Source organism: Opisthocomus hoazin, chromosome 14 (genome assembly GCF_030867145.1).
Source record: "Opisthocomus hoazin isolate bOpiHoa1 chromosome 14, bOpiHoa1.hap1, whole genome shotgun sequence".
NCBI classification, from domain to species: Eukaryota; Metazoa; Chordata; class Aves; order Opisthocomiformes; family Opisthocomidae; genus Opisthocomus; species Opisthocomus hoazin.
Window position 1 is genome coordinate 20459892 of NC_134427.1, and position 17960 is coordinate 20477851.

The window sequence follows — 17960 nt, forward strand, 5'->3', positions numbered from 1 at the left end:
ATTTTTTGCATAGCAGCAAAAGTGGTGGGAAAAAACCCTTTAATCATGGAAGATACTATCAAAGCAAGAAAAAAATTCAGCAGGCCTGATTTCACGAAACACTAGTTTTGCCCTCACAACCACTGGTTTCAAAGGAGACGGTCAAAGAAATAAGCAGTATCATCTGTAACCGCAAGCACCAGTGCTCAGTGTTCTGACCTAGAACTGGAGGCAACTACGAAAACCAAACCAAAAGCGCCAAAGACCCACAGTGAATTGTCCACCAGGGTCCTAAGTAAAAACATCCTGACCATGCACAAATCCCAGTGAGCCATCTCTTGGAGGTGACCCTGACGATCTCAAGGACCTAGTTATGGAGCGATATGAGCTAGCGAGTCAGGGGTATTTGAGGACAACCAGGCAGCCATTTCCAAGGCAGTGAAGCCGATGTGGGCAAGGAAAGATCTCATGTAGCTGTGAGTGCAACCTACCTGAGTTTTGATGGCACATCTGTGAAGAGTCTCAGGATAAATTTGGTAGTGATGCCAGGATGATAGGTAGTTGGGATAAGGACGTAGCGGCCTTGTTTAAGGATCCTCTTCAAGAATACAGTGCGTGTGTTGATGTACAGAGATGTGGCCACTCTCTCCTGCACAGTCAGCTTGTGCAGTCGATAGCTTCTGTTATCCTCCACCTACAGCCCCAGAGCAGTACAGGGATTAATGCAAGGAGGGCTATCAGAGCTAACAGGCAGGATTCTCCCTGCACATCACGCAGCCTTTCATGGTCAGAAAAGACAATGTGCAATAATGGCAAATGGTCTGGCAAATGGTTTTTCACCCATGGAAGCTGTGGCAGAGATAGTCCTGACGGACAACCCAGTGCTCCGAGTGCTAGCCCACACAGGCCTCCAAGCAGTGCTGTTCTGCACTTCGCTGCGTCGGTATATACATAGATACCCCCTAAGCAGAGGTGAAAGTTTGGGACTGGCAAAGACATGCATCCACTGACAGAGACATAATGCTACTGCAGAGTTTTGAATACTTTCAGAGACGCATGCACACTCCAGGGACTCCACTTGCTGAGCTACGCTGCCATCTTAGGTGCGGCTGAGATTCATTTGTCTCCTTTCTCTAGCGTGTAGAGAAAGCATTCCAGTCCTGGCTCTCAATCCAGATGCATACAGCCATATGTTCATTGCCTTTTCCTGAATACAAAAACCACAGAATAACCATTTATATTTTGTTCTAAGCCTTGAAGCTGTGCTTAACTATTAACACCCTCTTTTGGGAATTGAGATTTGCCACAGCACAGCTAAAATATAAACCTATTGTTTAAGCAGCTCCTGAGGGCAAAGAGAGCCCTACATTCTTTTCTTCTCTTTTGTCTTCAGATAATTTAGGCCTTGGTCTTCCAAAGGCCTTTAGTCATGATAATGAACCTGATGAGATAGAACGCTTCTGAAATAGAAAAGTTATTGAACAGAAATAAAGATAGAGCACTGATACTTTTCTGAAGGTGTGATTTTCTTTTCCAGGCTTTTCCATACTAGATATACAGGCAAACAAGCAAGGCAAACAAGGCAAAATAAATTACGCTACTTTCTGCAATGACACTTTTCAAAGTGTGTGGTTAACAGGTGATTGTCAAATGGATAGCTGTGATGCAGATGTCAGCACCTCTAATTGACTTCTCTAATTGACCATAGACTCAGTGTAGTCCCACTAGCTATAGCAACAGATGATAAAATAATCCTGATCCTCAGTGAAAAAGCAGATGCATAGCTGTTTCTCTTGCTTTCCTCCTTCTTTCAACTTGTATGTTTTCATTTTACTCAAATTGCCCTGGGAGTGCAGTTAAATTACTGTTTGGGATCTCCCTGGTTCCTTTTCACATATGCTCATTTCCTACTCACTACTCCAGCTTTTGAAAACACTCTTGGCTCTTGTTTCTAAGTGACAAAAGAAGAATTGCAGACTTTTCAAACTCATTCACTCAGCTGTATTTGCTGATGAAATGCAGCCAGGAGCCTCCAATGAGGAGAAAAAAAATCCGCCATGTTTCAAGCATTAATACTTTTTTTGTCTTTCTCTTCAAAGCTTGGGGTTGTAAAAGCACTTAAAATTCTTTTGCAAATGGGGAAAAAATGACTTATGTTCCTTTAGTTCAAATAGGGTTTGAAATGAACTAAATTCAACTTTGTTCAAATAGTCTATCTAATGTCAGCTGTAGTGACTGAGTGCAATACACAGGCAAAGCTCACGTTGAGAGGAGAGCCAGACCCCACCACGACAATCAGGCCTCTACCTGCCAAAGAGCTCATTGCCACGATGAAGCAGGACTGCTGAAGAAACTCTGAACCAGCAGTGCAGACAGCTGCCTACCTTGAATATTTCAAAGCCAATTGGGATGCTGTCTCCTTTCCCTTCTTTCTTGTATTTGCGGCGATCCTCCTGTTGTAATGAGACCAACACTTTGTCCTCAGTCTTCTTAACATCAAAGACATACTAGTACAAGAGAGAAGAGGGTAAGCTGTTAGAAATGCCTTAGGATACTGAGGATAAAGCCATCGCCAAGCAAACGTACGTACAGAGGCAAATGAAAATATGTTTGGTGGTGGGAGGAGAGTTCGCCATATAACAAAGATTCCCAGCAATTCACAGTTGAAAATTAATGCTGATAATAAGGATCTTTAAACTTCATTATCTAAACAGGGCCTGTAAATTTGAAGCATCTTTATACAGGACCTCCAAATGAAGGAATCTTCCATATTTTAGCTAAAAAAACCCAAATCCACAACTTTGTTCCACACCTACAATTTCTATTTAATGTAAGAATGACAGGAATGCTAATTTTGGACTTCCTCAGTTTTCCTGAAAGTCTTAGGAATACCCAGTAACAAGGGTTAAGAAGGACTCCTGCATCTTTAACATGCAAATCTTTTACCCAAACTGTTTAAAGTACACCTGAATCAACTCGGGTTTAAGACCAATCAAAGGAAATTATTTCAAGTTTAGGCAGTTCCCATCTCAATAAATCAGACCTGAATTGCTTACATTATTAAGTATCACTACCAGACCAGTTCATGAGTAAGTATGTACCCTTTCAGTAGACAAAAAAGGTCAGATGGGTGTTTCCTTATACAGCTAAGAATCAAATATTCAGATTCACTCACTATTAGAGACTCCTCTAAATTTTGTTTCTTTTGCGCATATGGAAGGGAAATCTGAGTTGTCAGAACCCGTGGAGGGGAAGAGGACACTATTTACGCCAAGTTTAGACAGATGCTCTATTCTTTCATCTTCAAAGACCTTTCAATGTGATGCAAACAAATAAAAACATAAAAGTATAGTGGAGCACAGCTGGGTACTAGGTGCACCACATGTTCTCATTTAAGCCATAAGTCTCTGACAGCACGGAGAGAAATATTGTCAGTGGTTCAATTCCCTCCTCCCCACTCCTCCAAGAGCTGCTAAAAAGCAAATCCTCATTGAGCTTTGCTCTGAGGTAGATACTGAGATTGCCTTGGTTGCTGTTGCAGAACAATCCCCTGTAATGACTTCACATCCCTCTGTGGTTAGAGCTCTGCGGAACCAGGCACCATCCCATTTCTCATCCCTGACCCTCGCTGTCTCAGGGAGTGTCACATCCATATGGAGGAAACTCCAAGCTCCAGCAGAGCTGGCTGAAGCACAGCAGTATTGGAAAGAAAATCAATACCTTCCCAAGCCTCTGGGCTTCATTAGTTGTTCACAGTATTTACAGTCCAGACTGGCCTCCTACAGAACTACTGCTTGCTGTTCTGGGTACAAATTTAATGCTTCTTTGTACTCTTATTTGTGTCCTATATCAACATCGTGGCAGGGAAAGCACAGGATCCTGAAGAGAGTCTTAGGGGTTGTAAAGAGCCTCTGCAGAGAGAATCTAAACTGCAAGATATAAATATGCAGCAACATCCAGTAAGGCACATCTTAGTTCTTGTCCCTGTTGAACTGTAAGCAGTGTTACCTTGTCAGGTAGGCTAGAGTGTTCCAAAGCAAATGGAGGTGTGGAAGGGGAACTGTCAGAACACAAGAAAGCCCTGTTGGTCTGATGAGAGGTATGCAGCTGTGACAAATTTTTGATCTGGTGACATACCAGCTGTCCTAACAGGTAACAACCTGGAAATCAGCAGCTGGCTGTAGGAATATGTTTATACTTGGCTTAAATTCTTGTATTTTGAAGGGACTGGAAGTGTCACAATCCCTCTCTGTTCAGATAAACTTCACAGGAGGCCTCAGTGTCAGGCATTTCACTCAGGGAGAACAGTGAGAGATTATCTCTAGACTATGATAGTATGTGCCACGGTAATTTATAATGGCCCTAAGCTAACATAAATATGTTCCAGGGCTGCTATTAAGAGCCTTTTAATCAACTAGCCTAGAGATAACACCGGAATAAAAAGAACTTTCACTGCATCAGGCATTGCACTCCACCATAACGTATATTTTGTTCTCTGTGGCAGCTAAACACAAATGACACTCAGACAAGCACTTGGAATACATCCAGAATCATACAGGAGAATATCTGAATAAAATCACTCTCTGGAAACTAGGCACTGACAGAGCAGTGAAGAAGTGCTTCTCTGTCTACACCTGTATGACAGGATGAGCTGGGAGTTTGAGATTCACTCCTAGTCTGAACAGCAAAGGCTGCACTTCTCCAATATCCTGCCATGAAAATGGAGGGGTGCGGACAGAAACCTCCCATACAAGTGCAGAGAAGCAGACAAAAGAACATCTTCCAATTAATCTAAAGTATGTGGTGAATTACAAAAGAACAGAAAGGTCAATTTTCAAAGTAACAACTAAAGCAGTAGGTGCCCAGATCTCATTGACAGTAATGGAAGTTTTCTGCCTGAATTTGCATCCACTGGGATGAAAACATGCAACACTGAGAAGGGCAGGAAGGTGAGAAATGGAGTAAGAATGGAGGAACAGATAACCTGAATAGCTTGAAAGTTATCAGGTAGGACAAGACAAGGAAAATCCTGTAATGCTGATGAGAGGGTGAGCTTGGGAAAGAGATTAGATATTTTCAGAATCTTAGATTAATTCAAAGGGATACTAAGTAAATACAGTGGAACAAATCCTCAGGCTGTGTAAGGGTGTTACATGAATGGGGTTCTGTCAGTAGAAAATCAGACTTGCTGCCTTTCCACAACTGGGAAACTGAAAGAAGTCAGGCAGGACTTCACTAATCCTGGTGTGTCTGACTCATCAGCCCCAAACATGACCAGTCCTAAACAAATATCTGAACTCTTCTGAGAGATTTCACAGAAATCACCGAAACATGCAATGAACTAGCATACTCCCAGAGGACAGACACCGGCAATGAGATTTCTGTCAAGTAGTCAGTGCCAACTCATAAATAGGGTGGATACTTCAGAAGCCCTAGCTAAAGTGGATACATTCTAATACCCCACAAAACACAAAGATGCCCACCTGGGGATTCTGAAGGAAGGTCTCGTTGTTATCAAAGCATCCACCAGATCGATTTAGCAGGGGCTCTGAATTTTTCGCCCAAGCCCCAAGCATCATTTTCTTCTCCCAGGTCTTGTGGATACTGAAGTAGGAGGTATTCACAATCCGGCAGATGTCCACATCAGTGAAATTCTTACACCAGTCCTCAAACGTCATCCTATTCCATGGGATACCAGGAAAGCCACAGTTTATTTAAAAATACACAATGATACTCATGCAAAGAGACAAAATAACACATGAAATCTTCCAGTAATTTAAGAGGAGGCATTGCTCAGCTGTCCAGAGGACAAACTGTTCACTGGAAAGCCCTCCATGTGGAAATACTTGTGAAGCCACAATCACAGTATCTTCGAACTTAATTTAGAGAAATATCACCTCAATGTGTTTGGTCAGCTCTGGATTTGTTCAGTTGCAGCACCTAAGCCTAAAGGATAGGTTGTATCTACCAGGCTGGATCTGACAACATGTATTTTGCAAAGGTGAAAGAGATTACCTGCAGCCAAAGCACGATCCGCTCCTCATTATTACAGTCCTTATTGTTACATCTGTCCCTGAGCATGACTCAAACCTCTGTACTCTGAACACAGCTTTTATTTAGCACCATCTCAGTGCTATAACCTGTGCCTGCTGAAGTGACAGACTGAATTGCTAAGCAGTTAAAAAACGTTCACCTCCCCTAACAGCTTGGCATCTCTGAATTACCAGCATGTCCTGGCTTGTTAATGGCCCAGAACCAAACCCTACAGCTGTCTTCCAGTTGCCAGTTCTGACAAAGCCAAGCAAACAGAAGACTTTTCATACTGAGCCCTACCAGCGCACTTGATGCAATACTGATGATCTGCTGAAGAAGCTGCTGGAGTCCCTCGGTATATCTGAGCTTTGAGCAGAGTCAGAATTATTAGTTCTAGAGGTTCTGTAGAGAATGAACACTTCTCATACCCATGCTGGAAAACACTAACAAGTATCAATATTCATTGGCTGCAATTGTATTTACAGATACCTCAGCCATGGTTGACCTAGAAATCCTACAGATAGGCACCGCAGTCAGTAAACAGGATTGACAGTGCGCTCAGTATTTGGCATTCTGTTACGTAAACCAGCACACGTGTTGTCTTGGATTCTGAGTGCATGCCCTAAATATAGCTAATAGATTCTGAGGGTGTTTGAAACTTGTATTTACTAAGAGCTACTAATTTTGTTCTACTAGTTTTTAATCTATTTTTTCTGTTCTTCTCTGTCATCCCTTGAGTGTTTAAAAGAAACAGACCTTGTGCCAGGACTGGATAATCTTCTCCATTTGGGGAAGTTGGTTTTGAAGCTGTTAAATGGCACAATCAATGACAGTTACTCAGTGTAGCCAGTATCTCCAAAGCCTTCATATGACTCCCACTCACCAGAACTCTCCATCATTCTCAAGAGTGAGTCCCAAGCTCTTACATTCTGAACTGCTGACTTTCTTCCACTCCTCAGAACTAAAAGGCAATAAAAAAACCCCCACCCCAACAACAAAAAATATTAATAACTTGAACTAAATACTGTCACCTAGAAAAAAAACCTGCAAGTAAAATTGTCTCATGGGCCCTTGTTATAAAAGTAACATCGGAGTGCTGAAAGGACAGATGATATTCAGGAAGAAAGTGTGGGGCTTACAGGAGTATTTTGAAAACATTAATTGATTTGAAATCTACTAAGAATGAATGAGATGAATGGGAAATTGGCACAACTAAAGCAGAACCTCATTGATTCTCTTTGTCACACCCTCCCTTAGGACATTTAAACAGCTGGTTTGGAAGGTCGTAGGAGATTGACTCAATTCCCTGAAGGCCCTTCAAAAGAAACAAGGTTTTGCTCCTCAGGAGCTTATTGAACACTTCACTTAGACCAGAGTATTCTCTTTGTCTTTCAATCTCCTTAAATAAAACAGGCCTGAGGTCTGAGATTTCCCCAGAGAGCCTTTGAGAAGAAACAGTTTCAGCAGGAGCCTAGTGTCCAGTTGCCAAAGTAGCACTACACTGCGTAGAGACTTCATTGCCTGCACGAGCACATAACTTATTGTCCGCTGCAGGCCCCTGCCTCTTTCTGCTGACTGCAGGATCCTAAACGCAAGCAGTCTGGTGCTTATATCAGATAACATGATGGAAGACAGCACGAGCCCCTTCTCTAAAGTGTTACATCAGACAAACAGAGCCACAATTCCTTACTCCCTTTCCAAAAGTACTCGGAGGATAAAGTTGAAGGTGGTTGGCGGGAGGGAAGGGAGGTTGCTTGCCATTACAGACATTTGCTTAACCAATTTGGAAATTCTTAATTTAATTCTGTTAGGCCAAAAACCACAGGCCAGCCTCAGAGTCCTCAGTGCTTCCACTGAAATGAGTGGCAGCTGTGCCAAGACAGGGGCTTGCGGGGAACAACAAGGGCTTAAGTTACACAAAACACAGTAGCTCTTCGTATTTCACCTGAATCAAACTCTTTGAAAGTAAGAGATTTTTGCTAGCTAAAGTATGGAAGATAAGAACTTCATATGCTGTTGTTAAGAACATTGCGTTATTAAATGCTGACAGTGGCTGGTAAGCACAGTCTTGAACTGTAACATCCTATTTAAATGTTTTTCATGTGTAAATTGCCAGCCATGGAATACATACCCTCCAGCAATCATTTCTGTCTCTGTAGGGGTGCCCGCTGAGCTCATGGCCCACATTAAAATTCATTAGAAAATAATTCAAGAAATTACAAACGTGGCAATTTTACAGCATTTTTCACCAGTCACTTATATTATCTAAGAATAAAAGACTTCTACCATCCGCAGCAGCTAGCAATTACTGATGAGAAACTGAGTCACAGACAAACTCAGTGGTGAAGCTGGGAACAAACCTTGTTTTCTTCGCTCATCACCTCAACAGTAGGCTATTTTTCTACTCCTGCTCCAGTGTGCCAGAATGATGATGTATAGAGTAAATGAAGGTCCAGGAAGCCAAAACCTTCTGACTCCTCCAGGATGTGTTCATTTGCTGAGAGAATGTGGGAATACATAGCACAACAGTCCAGCCATCACTGAGCATTGCAGACTGAGGTTGTGTCTCACAGTGTTTAACCATGCATCTAACGTCCAGTGGCCCTAATCACAGTTTAATTGCTTGGAGACTGGATTTGCAGCACTTACTTGTCGCTCCAGGCGCCGCTCCACTCTCTTTTTCCCCAGGGATTCCTCAGCCTGATCATGAACAGCTTTTCTGCCTTAAAAGAGAACATGAGCCGTTCTCCAAGGCGCAGCTTCCGAATTGCAGTCACTGAGTAGGCATGGCCGACGACAAGACCTGTCCCTGTCTCCGCTTCATTGGCACTGCCAGAGGAAGCCTTTAGCACCAAGAATGACAATTGAAAAAAAGAACTCACGTCATTGAGGGCACCTGGCAGCTACGCATTCAAGGGGCAGGATGGGGAAGGTTTGTTTGCTTTCACAGAGCTGTCTGTTCCCTTCCCAAGTGATTTGACTATGCAGGAAAACAACAGCACTGGGGCTCAAAACCAGTGGCTCACTAGTCTGGTCTTTTGCATGATAGTGCCAGACAAGTCCTAGCAGACAGAAGCCCAGAGCATAGGAGAACACTGCCTGCTACTGCCATTCTGTCTTCTCCTGGCCTCAGAGAGTTAAAGACTCAGCTGATGGACAGCCTTTATCAGCCCTTCCAAAATCTTGTCATCTTTACAAAATGGCTCTTCTGGATATTGATGACTGTGCTCAGACGCAGCACTGTCTGGTGGTGTCCTCAGCTGGATGCTTCACAGAGCCTAAGGATTTAGCCGGTGAGTCCAGTGCCTGTTCCTGTGCTGGAGTAAATTTGATACCTAGGAAGAACTACTGGCAGTGGGCAAAAATAGAGGGCACAGGCAAGAAACCTTTCTAGCCATCTGTCAAACCTGTCCTGTACCTTACTCGTGACCTGGCAGGCCTCTCTTATGTGGCAACTGGCAGATCTGCAGGCTTAGGAACTGGGTTTGCTCCTCAGAGGCTTTCCAGCAGTGATCAGGCAGTAAATTGTCCAGCTGGATGACCTAGGCCTGATCAGATGCTGATCAGAGAATACATAACAATTGTCAAGCTCTGAAAAAGACCACAACTTCATTTAATGCATCCACATCAAAATCTCTGAAGTACATCTAAAACTAGAAAAGCAGTATCATATAAAGACGCTGCAGTTGCTTTGAATGAAAGGTCCTTTACAAAACCAGTACAATGCTGCTTCTGAGCAACACGTACCAGGCAAATTTGAAACAGACAAATTTCTGAGCAACGAATACCAGTGGAAAAAGGAAAGCTGTGCCAGTGCTATAACCCTTCTTCTGAGCCAGAAATAATCCAAATTGTAGTGCCTCTGGATTCATCACGCCCTTGGTGGAGCCAGCATGGGCATCTTTGCACTGAGCCATATCCAGAATCTCTCTCATCTATGTTGGGCTGTAACCCATTGGGCATTAAGACACTCATTCCCTGGGACAGCAAGGAAGGAAGATTTGACTCAGGGCAGATCCCTGAGTGTAAAATTGTAAAAGCCTAATTAAGCGTTCAATGATCAAGAAAGCCTTTTCTCTGGTGGAAAGAGATGGACTTCTCAGAGCTATGAAATGCACAGAGTACTTTCTCAGTTATTTTTATCCATTTCAAAATTTCTCCGGTCTAAAAAGACAGGGTCCTTCTCCTAAGGCAGGTGTTGCACTGATACAACAGTGTTCAGTCCCCAAAGATAAGAAATTAGGGTGAAAAAAAAAGAGAATTTTATATCTAATTGAAATTGACAGATGGTCTGGCAACTGTGAGACTCTCGCCAAGACCTCTTTGCCTTTCACTGACAACAGCTCCGAAAGAATCAGCTCACGTGTTACACCAAACCTGGCTGACATTTCCAATGGGTTTGGGCTTTCTCCAGTATAACACTTTCACTTGCATTTTTCACAACTAAGAGTCCTTGACAAGCATGGGAGTCTGTAACCTCTTCTGCTGCCTCTTTATCCCCCAGGCTTTTCTTACTGCTGGGGCTGACCTTCCCACATCATTCTGAAAACATTTATTTATTTATTTAATGGGATATTTAAACATCTATTGTCTGTTTGAATTTCTAAATGCTGAAGCTCAGGGCTGTTTTGTAATCCAAGGAAAATGATAACATGTTTGTGAGACAGCAATGAAGACACTTGAGTATTAAATATTCTACACCTAGCAAGCTTCATTGTGTGTATAATACATCTATCAAAAAGTGATAAATGCAGATGAGTCAAACCAAAACAACAGGAACAGCTCCTGTGTAATGTTTAGAAGCATCTGCGTTTAAGTTGACAGGCTGAAATATAACTCCAGGAAGAAAGTGAAGGCATTACAACTGTCTAACTAATTAATTTTTAAAATACAATTCCCTGTACTTAGCCTATGTCCTCATCAGACCCATGCTAAGGAACTGATCTGCCTTAGCATTTGAGAGCAACCTATCATCCCAGAAACAATGTTTACAACCACAGTTCACACCAGGAGGTCTGGTCTGCCAGCCTGGTCTGAGCAAACCAGATGGAATTCTTTCTAAATCAAAATTCAGACCTTGTGGAAAAGGTAAAACAAACACCAAAGACCTAGAAGAATTTGTTTCTAAGCTGTTGACTGATGTTGCTGGAAGGGACAGTTCAGGATTCCTGTTCTATCCCAACCAAGTTCTCAGGTTGAAATTAATCTCTCGGAAGGTACCATGTGTTCCTCTTTGGTACCATGGCCTTGGTGTAGGGCAGTGCATGGCTACGGCTAGCTAAACAGATAATCTTCTTGGGCATCTCCAAACATGGCTGATTTTCTGTTGTCCTAGACATCTGCACAACTACCACGATACTCGCAAGAATTTCTGAATGATCAAACACTTTGGGGTCCAGCAGTTTACTGTGGATTTAGCACTTACACTACAGATATGAAATAGTTAAGTGCTACAGTAATACGATCTTCGTTTCACAGACAGAAATTAAAGCAAAGTGTTTAAGTGATTTAACTAAGTCCATATAAGATTAGCCTTAGCTAAGGTCTTAAACTGGAAGAAGAGGACATAGGAGTAAGATGCTGAAGTGCACCTAGATTCTAACCCTGCAACTTCTAGAGAATGATCCCCTTTCCTGCAGGCTGCACTTTAAAAATAATTTAAAATCAATCTTTTAGGAAATATTCAGGTGCCATGGCAGTTTGTTAGCCCTCCATGTGCGGTAACAGCTTCAGACAAGGTGAGAATTTCAGTGCTACTCATTCATGGCCTGACATTGCAGACTTCGATAGAAGGCGAGTTAAGCCTAGTCATCACTGGTTTCCCTCCTACGGCAAGGGCCTGTGCAAGGCCCTTGTCTGCTTGTGGTTTGTGATGGGAGCCGCCACTCCTCTGCCTTCTAGCACCTCCTGTGAATGGAGAGTGGTAAAGCTTCTACAGAAGGCAACCCTGTATCACCTTTGGGGAAGCCAACCCCTCTCTGCTGACTAAGGGAACTTCAGGGTCATGGCCGCCTAATGTAGCACCTGAGTTAGCTGCCTCACATTAGCCAGTGCAGGCAAGCTTGGCTGGTTAGTTCTAATGGGGAGTCTTACTAACAAGTGGTACTACCTAAATAACCAAGTGAGCTCAGTCTTTCAGCACCGCTTCAGCGTTACGCTGATGAGATGACTGCATCATCACAGCCAAAGTCAAGAAGTCTCAGCAGCTCATTGCCAGCAGAATTGTTTTCTGTAAACAGATTTCCCTAAGAAATAAAGAAATTGAACGCTGCCATCTGGCCTGTAAATCAGGGCATTCTAGGTGGATTAACCTTGGGTCAATACACAACTGTAACCATTCAGAGCGAGCAGCATTTCAGATCCACAATAAAGTGGCAGCACAAATGGCTTTGTGGTTTTGTGATTGTATTCAGTGGCTCATGGAGTTGCACTTGGCTGACAGCACTGCCAGCTTGCTAGCTTGTTCCATATGAAGCTTTTCCAAAGCATACAGATGAAGGACATACTCTATATACTTCTACTAATAGTGGTATTTTTTTCAGATTTTTTTCATTGCAATTAACTCTTAAAATTCAGTTCTCTATACATACCGTAATGGAACAGCTGATCAACCCGCCTCTTTTATGCACTTTCAGCAAGTCTTCAAACAGCTTCATCTGCTCAGAAATAATCTCACCATATTTGCCCTGTACCAAATCAATAGATTCTGCAACTGCTCCAGTGAAATCCACAATTGCATCCGCAGCGCTGCCTCCATCCAGGGCTTCGTACGATCCAGCCAGTCTGGAGGTAACACAGAACATTGTCAGTCACCCGGTGGCTGTTAGAAGTGCTCTAATTTGGTTTGAATGTAGGTAATAAATTTGCGTCTCGCCAAGGAAAAAAGAAAATGGAACAAACCAACACAAATCAGCAGATTGCAGATAAACCTTTGTCGGGTTTCTAGGAAAGGAATGTAATGATCCTTAAGGCTTTGGGCTGCTGAAGTAGAGTGCATTGCACTCATTTATGATTCACCTCCTCCATGCAGATTAAAGAAGGAGTTTTCAACCTTTTTTAGGTTCTCTACTAGCAGCAAACCTAAAACCTATGGAAAATATGATAGAGTTGAAAGACAAAACAAACAAATGGATAGAAGGAATGGCAGTGAGAACTAAAAGGATAATGAACTAGCTCATACTTTGCATAAGCTTTCTCCAGTAATGCGCTCCAGAATTCATTTTTCACATTGGAATGGCAGTAGATCAACTCCCCATCCACTGTTGGCAGCAGATCATCAACAACCACCTCTGTCCATTCTCCAAAGCACCAGAAACGGAAACGGAAAATCCCAGCATATTTCTCTGGGTTTTTAGGGTCCCATTCTTGTTCGTTAAAGTCTGGAATCACCTATGAAACCATGCAAGGGAAAGTTCACCGAATGCACTACGTTAAGATTTATTCAGAGGGCAGACTGCCCTGGAGCATGCACTATGCTGTTATTCAGCTTCATGAGCAGTTGACCTTAAATAGATGAAGCAGTGAAAAAAGAGGGTGAATTTAGTACAAAGTGAAATAAAGTTCCACTTGAAAGAATCTTTTAGGAAAGTAAAATTCAAATTGAGCTGCAGAGAAAGACAAAGAGAACCTATTGCACCCTCTGGCTTTGCTATATCTCTTCTTTGGTGATCAGGGGGATTGTGGAGTGGGAAGGTCTCATAATATGAAAAATGAACTTCTAAAGAAAAGGAAGATTTGAATCCACCAAAATTCACCACTCATGAAAGGCACCTGAGTCTTAGAGGAAGAAACATTGGCTGATAGGCAGGGAAACAACCAAGGTTTATCAGCATTATTTCATGCCCCAATGATATTGATCACCTACCCGCTGCCAGAGGGTCTTCCGCAGAGCCAAGCAGGAGCATGCAGCCACAAACCAGCAGTTCCCCAGGGTGCCTTGGTGTAAGTCATGGGAGCTGATTCCATTCACAAAGAGGTGGGGGTCTTCACAGAGGTCCTAACAAATCAAAAGAGGGATTACTGGAGACTCCACTCCAGAAATGATCACAGCATCATTGATTCGTGGTGAAGAGGGGGGCCAGCAAAACCACCACCATGGACTTTCAGAGGGCAGACTTTGGCCTGTTCAGGACACTGGTTGAGAGGGTGCCCTGGGAGAGAGTGCTGAAGGGCAAAGGGGTCCAGGAAAGCTGGACATTCTTCAAGGAGGAAGTCTTAATGGCACAGGAGCAGGCTGTCCCCATGTCCCACAAGATGAACCGGCGGGGAAGACGACCAGCCTGGCTGAACAGGGAGCTCTTGCTGGGAAGAAAGGGCAGGCGACTCAGGAGGAGTACAGGGGTCTCATTAGGTCGTGCAGAGAGGAAATTAGAAAGGCAAAAGCCCAGCTAGAACTCAGGCTGGCCACTGTTGTAAGGGACAACAAAAAATGTTTTTACAAATACATCAACAACAAAAAGGAGGCCAAGGAGAGTCTCCATCCCTTATCGTATGTGGGGGGGAATATTGCCACCAAGGATGAGGAAAAGCCTGAGGTACTTCATGCCTTCATTGCCTCAGTCTTTAATAGTCAGACTGGTTATTCCCAGGGTAGTCAGCCCCAGTGCTGGAAGATAGGGAAGGAGAGCAGAACAAACCTCCCATAATCCAGGAGGAAGCAGTTAACGACCTGCTAGGCCACCTGGACACTTACAAGTCTATGGGGCCGGATGGGATCCACCCAAGAGCGCTGAGGGAACTGGCGGAGAAGCTGGCCAAGCCACTCTCCATCGTCTATCAGCAGTGCTGGCTAACAGGGGAGGTCCCAGATGACTGGAAGATTGTCAATGTAACACCTATCTACAAGAAGGGCCAGAAGGAGGATCCTGGGAACTACAGGACTGTCAGCCTGACCTCGGTGCCAGGCAAGATTATGGAGTGGTTCATCTTGAGTGCGCTCGCTGGGCATGTGAGGTCCCGCTTGACCAACCTGATCTCCTTCTATGACCAGGTGACCCACCTAGTGGATGAAGGTAAGACTGTGGACATCATCTACCCGGACTTTAGTAAGGCCTTTGACACTGTTCCCCACAGCATCCTCCTGGAGAAACTAGCTGCTCATGGCTTGGATGGGTCTACTCTTCGCTAGATAAAGAACTGGCTGAATGGTCGAGCGCAGAGAGTGGTGGCGAATGGAGTTAAATCCAGCTGGCGGCCGGTCACGAGTGGTGTTCCCCAGGGCTCAGTTCTGGGTCTGGTCTTGTTTAACATCTTTATCAAAGATCTGGATGAGGGGATCGAGTGCTCCCTCAGTAAGTTTGCAGATGACACCAAGTTGGGCAGGAGTGTCGATCTGCTTGAGTGTAGGAAGGCTCTGCAGAGGGATCTGGACAGACTGGGTCGATGGGCCGAGGCCAACTGTATGAGTTTCCACAAGGTCAAATGCTGGGTCCTGCACTTGCGTCACAACAATCCCATGCAATACTACATGCTTGGAGAGTAGTGGCTGGAAAGCTGCCCAGCAGAAAAGGATCTTGGGGTGATGGTTGACAGCCAGCTGAACAGGAGCCAGCAGTGTGCCCAGGTGGCCAAGAAGGCCAACGGCATCCTGGCTTGGATCAGGAATGGTGTGGGCAGCAGGAGTAGGGAGGGGATCATGCCCCTGTACTCAGCACTGGTGAGGCCGCACCTCGAGTGCTGTGTTCAGTTTTGGGCCCCTCACTACAAGAAGGACACTGAAGGGCTGGAGAGTGTCCAGAGAAGGGCAATGAGGCTGGTGAGTGGTCTAGAGAACAAATCTTACGAGGAGCCCCTGAAGGAACTGGAGCTGTTCAGTCTGGAGAAGAGGAGGCTGAGGGGGGACCTTATCACTCCCTACAACTACCTGAAATGAGGTTGTAGTGAGGCAGGAGTTGGTGTCTTCTCCCAAGTAACTATTGATAGGACGAGAGGCAACGGCCTCAAGTTGCATCAGGGGAGGTTTAGATTGGATATTAGGAAAAATTTCTTTACTGAGAGAGTGGTCAGACATTGGAATAGGCTTCCTAGGGAGGTGATGGAGTCTCCATCCCTGGAGGTGTTCAAAAAACATGTAGATGTGGCACTTCGGGATATGGTTTAGTAGGCATGGTGGTGTCCGGTTGACGGTTGGACTTGATGATCTTAGAGGTCTTTTCCAACCTGTGATTCTATGATTCTCCTAGCTATTCCTCCCCACTCTTGTTTTGCATCATATTCCCACTGAAGAGTGGAATTTCTGTACCAGGAAGTTCAAAAGCCCTCTGGCACTGAGTGTATTTGAAAGTTAGGGTATACAGAATTATTTAAATTCTCACAAGTAGATTGTGTTGCCTTATCTAAACACCAGGATTTGCCAATTTTTTTGCCAGCCATCCTAGTTCTGTCCTCAGCTTAAGGTGATCTTTGAGGACTGGAAGGAATTCAACACGTGGAAGACTGATTTGGCATTGGGGTAGTTAATGAACTGAAAGTAAACGAAAGGAGAAGGAGGAAGCATTACAGGGAAAGCCTTTGACCAAAAAAACCCATCAAGAAAAGTGGCAGGAAATTATGCTACTGACGCCAGAACTCTAAGCTCCGTTTCATTCATTGCCACTCCTTTGGCTGACATACTGGAAACCCTCCCCCACCAAAAGCGTGAGTTACTGCAATGACCCCTGCCACCCAGCACCAAAGAAGACAGAGAATACATGTCTATGAAATACGCCTCTCATTCTCTGGTTCTCATCTTTCTCATTCATCTGGCTCTTATTGTAACCACTCTTCCACCTCTCCCATTGCTCTCCTGGCTCCATCTCTGTTTACATGCAGATTCTTACCTAAGCATAGCTGGCTTTTCCTGTGATGTCTCCCTGCTCTTCACTAGCTTGGCCCTTGCTGTGTCTTTCCCAAGGGGTACAACGATAGCCTGCAGATCAAGGCACTAAAAGGAGCACTTGTGAGCTTCGTTGAACATGGGAAAGCCACAGGGGTACATTTTGCAGTAGTCTTGTGTTTGTTACCAAGAAATCCTTGGTAGACGGTGTGCTCCTGAATGGATACTTTGTATGTGGCCTCAGAGTCCCAGAGAGAACCGCCCAAGCAACACTTCAGAAAACAGATAATCTGACTGTCCCATAACTGACATGGAACCTACTGGTTTCAACCCAGTGATTGCTCATGACACATTCGTGTGAATCATTGCTTTTCCTGACTGGTTGAGAGGATGGAAGAGCAGAGGTAAGAAAGTCTGCTATTTCACAGTATGAGAATAACCCTAAATTTCAACACTGTGGGAAGGAAATGATCTTATATCCAGGCATTAGAAATGCAGAATAAATAAGTCCCCCCTCACCTCAAAATGGCAGGAGACTCCAAATTTACTCCAGTCTTTCCAGTCTGCTGTCAGCAGCAGAATAAGGAGCTGTGCTCCTTACCTCACGGATTCTCGCTGCCCTTTGATAATTATAGACGACAATCCCAAAATACCAAGATTGCAGTCCAAGCCTGGCTACGGACCACAGGCATGTCAAAACCTCTCAGGCTTCCCTTTGACCCGACTGTGACAAATCAGTGCCAGCTGAACTTCTTTTCAGAGACAAGAACAACCTCAGTGCTGAGTTGAAAGCCTGTTTTTCTGGGCTGTCTTAGCAGATGGCAGCCCAAAGTCAGCTCATGGTATGTAATGCACAAAGCTGCTGCTGTTTTCTCTAAGAAAATTGTATTTTTGGCATGAGACTTTTCTCATTAAATAACAATTGGTAGAAATTTTAAATGCCTCTTGGGAAAAAAGTAACTGATCATTATATGACACTGTTCTTCTGTCAGTATTTCTTACATGTGTCTTCACTTAGGGAATTTCAAAGCTTATGAATAGACCTTAATAAAATTCTGAAAAACAAAATGGTGCCTATGAGGAAAACTGACCATGTGCAAGATACTCATTTGCATCATGGACAGATTCATCCAGT

General features: G+C 44.0%; 1 protein-coding gene across 4 annotated transcripts in view; it reads right to left on the reverse strand.

The window, feature by feature from the left end:
• CAPN6 (calpain 6) overlaps positions 1-17960 on the reverse strand; it is a 68523-nt gene that overhangs the window by 12919 nt on the left and 37644 nt on the right. For 3 of the 4 annotated variants that reach the window (XR_012765519.1, XM_009945225.2, XM_075435731.1), the window contains exons 4-11: positions 13877-14008; positions 13193-13401; positions 12603-12795; positions 8662-8855; positions 6896-6973; positions 5463-5658; positions 2364-2486; positions 471-673 (exon numbers count right to left, since the gene is read on the reverse strand). Coding sequence is in view for 3 of the 4 variants with exons in the window: in XM_009945225.2 (XP_009943527.2) it covers positions 471-673; positions 2364-2486; positions 5463-5658; positions 6896-6973; positions 8662-8855; positions 12603-12795; positions 13193-13401; positions 13877-14008 (1328 nt within the window). In the remaining variant the exon portion in view is untranslated. The remainder of the gene's footprint in view (positions 1-470; positions 674-2363; positions 2487-5462; positions 5659-6895; positions 6974-8661; positions 8856-12602; positions 12796-13192; positions 13402-13876; positions 14009-17960) is intronic. The other variant, XM_075435732.1, reaches the window with a different exon arrangement.